Genomic DNA, 9051 nt, shown 5'->3' on the forward strand with positions numbered 1-9051 from the left:
CAGCAAACCCCGCCTCTCGGAGGAACGCCTCACTGTTGCGCATGCGCACAAAAAGAACACAAGACGTACACTTTGCGTTCAAAGAGGCTTTAAAGTTAAAAAAATACATTATTTTATTTTTTTGTTATTGTTTAGAAATACATTCTGTAAGTTTACTATCTTTTAATTTAAAAAAATAGACAAATTGGTTGTTTATATTTCTTAAACCAAAAGTATATGTAAAATTTTGCCCAAAAATGCGCATTATTTATTATTTTCTCTTCAATAAAAGCCAAACAAAATACTTGATAAAACATAATGTGCCTTAATGCCATAATATTTATTATTTTTAGGATTTAACAGATTATAAAACATGTACAAACCTGTAATTTCCATTTTTTTGCTTTATAAATTTAGAATTTGTCTCACAATTCAGCAAAAAATATTTTAAAAAATTGTAACAAAAACAAAAAATTACATTGACATATTTTTTTATTTATTAGTACAACATGATTGCATAAAAATAAGCACATTTTTTAGCCTTAATATATACTAAATAATAATAACTTAATTGAAAAGGGTTTTATTATTATTATAGTTTAGAAACAAATGCTGTGAGTTTACTATGTTTTGATTTTAAAATAGATAAATTAGTTGTTTTTAATTTCCTAAAGCAAACGTGTCTGTCAATTTTTGTATTTTTTTTTATTTTACTTTAAAGCTTATTTTTTCTACTATACAAGCCAAATATAAATACTTAACAAAACATAATGTGGTTTAGTGCTATAATATGTTATTTTAGGGTTTATTGTGTTATAAAACATATACAAACCTGTAATTTCTACTATTTTTGGTTCATAAATTATAAATTTGTCTCACAATTCCCCCAAAATATTATTAAAAAGGGTAATAAAACGACAAAAGTTCATTTATATATTTTGTATATGTTGTTACAACATGATTGTAGGAAAAGGAACACATTTCAATTTATTATATGTTAAATAAAATAAATAAATAAATATAATAGCATGAATGAAAAGTTCAAACAAAAGTGTTATTTTTTAGATGTTAGTGATGTAAAAACAGATTAAAGCCACATTTAAGACAAAAAAAATCATAAATATTAAACAATGGAAATGTTCAAACAAAAACCTTGTTTAAATGTTAGGGATGGAAAAACAGATTAAAACCACATTTAAGAACAAAATATACATTTAGTAATGGAAAAGTTCAAACATAAGTGTTCTCTTTTAGATGTCAGTGAGGTAAAAACAGATTAAAATCACATTTAAGACAAAAATCAACTTAATTTTAGGTATTTTTAATATTTAGACACAATTTATGCAAAAAAAGGAGTAAAAGCAACTTAGACATATATTTATTTCTTTTTTAGCTTCTAACATGGTTTAAAAACTAAATGTTTTAATAAAGTTGTATTAATTATTTTGTTTTCACAGATTTATTTTACTATCACTACATAGAATTATATGAGTAATTTGTGTTTTTTTTCTCATTTAAGACAGTTTACAATCTCACTAATGACAATTAATCCAAAAAAGCTTTTATTAAGGTTAAGAAACCTTTCTTTTTCTTTTTTTTTTTTTGGGTGTTTGACATCATCATCAACTTTATTTATTAATCACCTTAACACAATTAAAATTGAACTCTACATGGCAAAACATAATAAAACAAATGTTATAAATAATTGAATAAAAATATAAAAGCAAAATAAACAAAAGCATGGATATAAGAACAAAAGAAAACATTCAGGTTGAAAACAGAAAATTTTAATGTAAAGTAACATATTATATTTGATATTTTTACTAATTTCCCAGCTGAACCTGGGGTACAGAATGACGACACTTTTTTAAAAAGTTGCGGTCAGAGGATCTAACTTCCTGTCCGCCCCTGCCCTTCATCCATGACGGAGACTTTTCCAGAAAAGCTCCTGGAGGATCTGCGGCTGCAGGGAGGAGGACTCCGCTTACGGTCAGGAAGGGAGTCGTGCCGAGGACACGCTGTGCGGAACTGCTGGAGCACAATGGAAGAACGTTTCAGAGGAGGAAATGATGCGATGGGCCTGTTCTCCTCCACCCTGTCACTGCTGTGAAGACTGATCTGGGGAAATGCAAAAATCAAATATTTGCTCCTAGTTCATGTAAATTTAAATGTACATAGAATTCCCTCATGGAGATGCATCTCAAAGGACTTTTTAATTTTTTGATTTCAGCTTTTTTGTCAACAAAGTTTGTCTGTTCCTGTTTATATCCATTCTAAAGCTACACAACCTGATTAAATCATCATTTGGATTGTGAAATCCAGATAAATTGGCACATTTTATTTTAAAAAACAATCTTTCAAGTAAATCTCAAAATATTTGCATTTTATAATAAGTCTCCTTTGATTTTAATCACTTTTTACTCCACAAGTTTCCAGATTTTTCACTTTTAATACATAAATTCTATTTTAGTGAAGCAAAACTCTAGAAATACATGGTCGCTTGTTCATGAACTGTTGTATTATTTATTTTTGCTGAAAGACCTGATGTGCTTTATACATGTATTTATAAAATCTTACTTTCGGAAAATTGTTTTTTTAAGTTTTTAGGAGCAGAAATAAGGCAGAAAACCCCTAAAATCCACAGTGTTTATTGAAATATTTTACATTTTTAATGATTTCATGGATGAAAAGGTTAAAAAACTATAAATCAATGGATTTCTAAAGAAAAAAGGCATTTAAATGGTGGAGAAGTTTGGTGAAGGAAGAATAATGGCGTACTCCAGTGCATCTTTACTTTATCTTTATTAGTAATTATTTGGTTTTGTCTGATTTGTTGAAGTAAACCTATTTTAATAAAGCTGAAACAAGAAAAAAAAACACCAAAAAAAGCAGACTCTAAACTCTAGACTCCTTTTTTGTAATTATTTTGACAATTTGCTCTTTCAACCCAAAACTTGATCTGCATTTAAAGAAAAGTCACTTTAAATCCACCAAAACATTGAAATGATGAACTTCAGATGACTACTCACTAGCGCTACCACAAGCGATTATTTTAATAGTTGACTAATTGCTAATTATCTGAATTTAGCCGCTGAAGATGCTGAAATTGATAGCTAAAATGCTGAAGTTGATAGCTGAAAACGCTGAAGGCGAAAGCTGGCTAAAATATTAGCTAAAGGCCAAATTAGCCTAAAAAAATGAAAAAAAAAGTGTAATTTAGAAAAAACAGCTAGCATGCAGCTGAAATATTAGCTAAACGCCAAAACAGCCTAAAAACAAACAAAAAGCCTAAATTAGCCAAAATAACTAGCATGTAGCTGAAATAGCTAAAATCCAAAATGCCCTAAAAAACAAAAATTCCCTAAATTCGTCAAATTGCTAGCATGAAGCTGACATATTAGCTAAACTCAAAAAATCGCCTAATAAACAAACAAAAAAAACCTAAATTATCCAAAACAGCTAGCATGTAACTGAGATATTAGCTAAAGTCCTAATTAGCCTAAAAACTAACACAAAAGCCTAAATTAGCCCAAATAATTAGCATGTAGCTGAAATAGCTAAAATCCAAAACGCCCTAAAAATAAAAAAAGCCTAAATTTGCCACATAGCTAGCATGTAGCAAAAATATTTCATAAACTCAAAAATAGCCTAAAAAACAAAAAAGGAAAAAAAAATCCCAAATTGGCCAAAAAAGCTAGCATGTAGCTGAGATATTAGCTAAACTCAAAAATAGAATAAAAAATGAAAAAATCCTAAATTAGCCAAAACAGCTAGCATGTAGCTGAAATATTAGCTTAACTCTAAAATAGCATAAAAAACCTTAATAAATGCCAAAATAGTCCAAAAAGCTAGCAGAATGCCATTATAACGTTCAGCTTTACTACACTCTGACTCCATATAATATAAAGTAACGACTAATTGACTATTAAGTTATAGTTGTCGACTATTTTAATAGTCGATTCGTCGTCGACTAATCGTGGAAGCCCTATCACTCTAAATGTCTTTGGCTCCTGAACATAAAACTCACTTTTCCTGCAACTTCCTTCCTTCTCCTTTATTTACTCCAAACAGCAAATCACATCACACAAAATATCCTCTCTGTTTCCTAAAATAGAAGGATTAATAATCCACGCTGCTTCCAGAGCTCCAGGCATAAACAAACACTGCATTACATTTCAGCATGTTTCAATAAGTTCCTCCTCGGAGGCTCGCCTCAGGCAGACGCCAAAGACGTGTCTTTGTTTATCGTAAATCTAACACCAGAAAAGAAGATTTTATTACCAAAACTACGTCTCTATCTCTGCAATCTCTCAGCAAAACAGCAGAAATAGCTGTTAAATTCTTGGAATAATAAAAAAAAACTTCCAGAGGAGAGAGCAGAAGGGTGGAGTCCTGGGAACAGTCTGATGACATCACCAAATAAATAAATGTGTTGATCTCAGACTTAAATATTTAGTGAGTCAGACTGAAGGTTTGGACGTTCCAGGAAGAGTTTATGTTTCCAGCTTCTCTCATAAAGACACACTTTAATGAAAATAGAGTTTTGGGGGGTTTTAACGTGTTCTTGTGGTATTTTTCTCATGATGGAGGACAAATATGACAAAATAAAAACTGTATTTGGGATTATTTCGTTATTCAAATTGTTTTGAATCAGGAGCAGTTTAAAAAATGTGTTTGGTAAATGTTTATAGTTGTGTATAAATGACAATCGGGAGATCACACACTTCCTGCTCTATTCTGATGCATCCACTTCTATCTATTTATTTAGTGATTCATCTATTCATTCATTTATGTTTGTTTATGTTTATTTTAAGTAATTTATATTTATTTATTTATTTATTTACATGTTTATAAATTTACACCAACAGGCCGATATCACCAATAATTCCATTCCAAATACCATTCAGATTCATTTTCTTAAAGCGGTTCCGCTAACCCACATGTGTCAAGGCCCGGGGGCCGGATCCGGCCCTCCAGATCATTTTATTTTATTGTTATTAAATTAATGTTATCTTGCGCTCATTTCTAACTTGTATAATTTTGACAAAGTATATTTTTATGGAGAATAAAATATTGAAAGTTATTTAAGGTTTAATTTGATTTATTCCGGAATAATATTCCTGTATTTTCATGAATCATAATTATGTTAAAAAGTTACGGTTTTAAGTTTAAAAAAATAGCATTCTGCTAGCTTTTAGGACTATTTTGGCCTTTTTTTAAGACTTTTTATGCTATTTTGGAGCTAATATTTCAGGCACATGCTAGCTGTTTTGGCTATTTTTTCCCCATTTATTTAGGCTTTTGGAGTTTAGCTAATATATAGGCTATGCTAGGTGTTTTGACTCATTTTAGTTTTTTTTATGGGCTGTTTTGAAGTTTAGCATTTTCTAAGACTTTTCATGTTATTTTGGAGCTAATATTTCTCCTACATGCTAGCTGTTTTGGCTAAATTAGTTGTTTGTTTTTTTTTAGGCTTTTTGGAATTTAGCTAGTATTTAGGCCACACATGGTAGCTGTTTTGGCTAATTTCGTTTTTTTTATTCTATTTTTTAGGCTTTTTGGAATTTAGCTAGTATTTTGGCCACTCATGCTAGCTGTTTTGGCTAATTTCATTTTTTTAAGGCTGTTTTGAAGTTTAGCTAATATTTAACTGTTTTGGCTATAATTTAAGCTTGTTTCAGTTTTTTAGGCTTTTTTTAAGTTTAGCTATTTTTTTTAGCTACATGCTAGCTCTTTTAGCTAACCTAAGTTTTTTTATGTTTTAGGCTAATTTTGCATTTAGCTAATATTTTTTTGGCCATCAGTTTCAGTGTTTTTAGTTATCAATTTCAACATCTTCAGCTATCAGCACTAGCATCTAAAGCGGCCAAATTCAGCTTACTGCATTTACACTGGCATTATCATGTAATGTTATATCTAAAAACTTAGTTTTAAAGTTTTTCCAATGTAGTTTTAGAGTGTTCAATAAATGTTTATCCTGTTTCGCCTCGCGACCTAAGGTGTGTTTAGGATTTTGGCCTCTTGTGCGACTGAGTTTGACACCCCTGATTTAGTGAGTCAAACTGGACGTTTGGAAACTCCAGTTAGTTGTAAACAGGAAGAATCTTGTTGGTGGTGTTCTCCAGCTCCTCATGTTTACTCAAGCCAAAAAAGAGGCTGGATTTTTGTCTTCCTTGGAGCATCTATGGCATTTGGCCTGATCTATAAAAGCTGTTTGTAAAACATCTGTCACAAATATGTGACACATTTCCTGTCTGCGAGATTTTCCCTCTCGCCAATGGCGTTTTTAATTTCCAATTAAGAGGCTGCTCTGTCCCTTTCTTTCTGCTAATAAACAGGCTCCAAATAGGGAGTCAATCCTGCAACCACTATGTCGTTTGAGGAAGCCCTCAGGAAGGAGCATTCTTGAGCTTCCAGGAATTTTGTGAGCATTCCAGACGATTTCTTCATCCACTCAGCCAGAAATCTACAATCAAACCCAAACGCTGATCGATTAAAACCCAACATTTGCATTTTTTCAGTGGCTCTGACTTCTTCAGATCAATCCTTTCCTCCGTTTGAGCTCCTGAATCATTCATGTCTCCTGCTCCTGCATAGACTCACACCGATCATGTGGAAGGATGACAGCAAACGCCAAAGCCTCCGCGGGGTTCGAGCCATCTGCTTGATGTGCTCGTTTAGCTTTCACTCCATTAAAAATGTTGACTTTCCACTGAATTGCAGGGGGTGGTAACGGGCGTGCCCTGTTGTTTTACCATTACAAAGCACATTCCGGGCGTTTAGCCGATGGCGGCCTGCAGCCTGTCAGTCTGACTTCCATGCAAATGTGTGGCGGGGATCATTACATCTTAGTGCTTATTAGAGAGCTAATGATCAGATGTAATGATCCAGAAATATCCTCTCTACTGCAGTTTGCATGTGGCTAATATGATTTTACAACTTTACTAAAGATTCTGGTCTATTAATATAATCAAATGGACAGCTGCTATTGAAAGAAACACTGCAAATAGGAAGTGTAAATGCATTAGGAGATGTATTCGGGTCATTTTTCTGAGCTATAGCAGCAGGAAAAGTCCAAACATATCATATAAATGAATAAATAAAACAACAAATTTGCAAACTTTTGCAGCTCAATAGATGCCGTGAGTCCTCTCTTGTGTTTTACAGCCTCCCTGTTGTGTCTGCTTATCCTTCCTTAATCTCCCCCTCTATTGCTTTTATCCCCCACTTAGTTCTAATGTTCACCCGAGTAATTATGGATTTTTTGGGGGGCCATTTTACATATAAAACATTAATCCAAATGGTTGCATTTCATAAAGTGGCATTTACAAATGGAAATAAAAGTGTGCAATACTGCCCTCCTGTATGCAAATGTGAAACTGTAGCAAAAACAAAAACAGGGCATCCCAAATTTTTTTTCAGAGTTGTTGTGCAAGGATTTTTAATGTCGGTGTACTTGCTAAAATCTGCAAAAATGTTGATAAAAATACTTCTTGCAATTATTATGCTCCTCATATTGTCAAAGCTGATTGTATTTTTTTGTATTTTGCTGATTTAATTAAACATGCATGCCAAAGTACTTGTTGAAAAAGTCTTTTTTGAGCCCCATTGCATTTTTTTTATTATCTTTGCTTCAATTAACATATTTCCAAGCTTGTTCTGCTTTTATTTTAATTGTTTCTGTAATGAATTTATTAAATTAGTATGTCTAATTGGTAAAAATGCGTCAAAATTATAAAAACACCTATTTTAATCAAGATAATATTGATTTTATTCTGGGGTTGCCTACACGTTCCCCCTTTGGAGGCGCTCCTGCATTTCTTCCCACAACCGCTAGATGGCAGCGTTGCGTCGTCCTGGCCCGGACCGGAAGTGACTTCCAGCCTTTCCCAATCCCAAACTGTGGGCGTTTCTTTTTTCCCTTCAATCTTTCTCCACTTCAGATTATTTTTCTGGGTGTTGCCTGCGTGGTTTCAAAGTTTGGGATTTCTATCCTTGTTTTTTCTTTGAGTTTTCATACAGTTACCGGGTCGGTCTTCCCGGTTTCCCGCATTTCCCCCCCCAGAAAGCTTTGCTTTATTGTAGCCACCGTTAGCTAACTAAGCTAACTGGGATCGACCCGTCCGATGCAGGCCATTAAGTGTGTAGTGGTGGGCGACGGGTAAGTTAAAGTACACGTTATTTGTTATCTAACTACTATAATTTACCGGTATAAATTGTGTCGTGTCATTTAGAGTTAGCCTAGCCGCTCAGGTTGACCCAATTCGCAACAGTTGGGTGGAGGCTAGCATGCCAGCAGAGCAGCTGTTGTTGGTCCTGCTGTCGAGCCAGCTGGGTCACAGATTTATCCACAAACTCTGATGGAAAAAAAAAGCCCTGGTTTGAACTGTCAATGAAAATGTAAAAATTGACTCACAATCTGAGTTATGACAAACTAAAGCTGCTATAGGGGTTTTCTCTGTTTAATTTTGTATTTAAAAAAATCCCTTCAAGTCTTATTGTGAAAGTTTTTTTCTTTTTCCTGTCATTTTTTTAAAAATGTATTTTAATTTTTAAAATAACTTTATTGAACAAGGTGCACGTATACAACAAGACAACAGTTTTTAAAATAAATATAATTATTTTATTTATAAATATTTAAGAAAATGTAGAAACATGTCATTTAACTTACATTTATGAATATACAATTTAGCCCAAAAAATTTGTAAATTGATTGTAAAAATAATTTTATTGTTTTTTTTTTGACACATTAAATATAACATAGTACATATTCTCATCTTAGCAGTCATACATGTACACGTTTTCTTTGTAATAGTAATTAAAATTGCAATTAAATGTGTGTACAAGGAGATTTTACATTTTTTAACATTATATACAACAACAAAAACATAAAATCACTTCAAGTCTTATTGTGAGAGTTTTTTTTACGGATTTTCATTTTTTAAAATAACGTTATTGGAAGTATACAACATGAGAATTTTTTTTTTAATAGAATTATTTTATTTATAAATATGTAAAGAAATGCAGAACAATGTTTTATATAATTAAATTTACATTTATTGATAATAATTT

General features: G+C 32.1%; 1 protein-coding gene across 1 annotated transcript in view; it reads left to right on the forward strand.

The window, feature by feature from the left end:
• Nucleotides 1–7831: 7831 nt before the first annotated feature.
• LOC112154486 (ras-related C3 botulinum toxin substrate 1) overlaps nt 7832–9051 on the forward strand; it is a 10248-nt gene continuing 9028 nt past the window's right edge. The window contains exon 1 of the mRNA XM_024285454.2: nt 7832–8140. Within this exon, the coding sequence (XP_024141222.1) occupies nt 8106–8140 (35 nt within the window). The 5' untranslated portion in view covers nt 7832–8105. The remainder of the gene's footprint in view (nt 8141–9051) is intronic.

Source organism: Oryzias melastigma, linkage group LG19, assembly GCF_002922805.2.
Source record: "Oryzias melastigma strain HK-1 linkage group LG19, ASM292280v2, whole genome shotgun sequence".
Classification (NCBI taxonomy): Eukaryota; Metazoa; Chordata; class Actinopteri; order Beloniformes; family Adrianichthyidae; genus Oryzias; species Oryzias melastigma.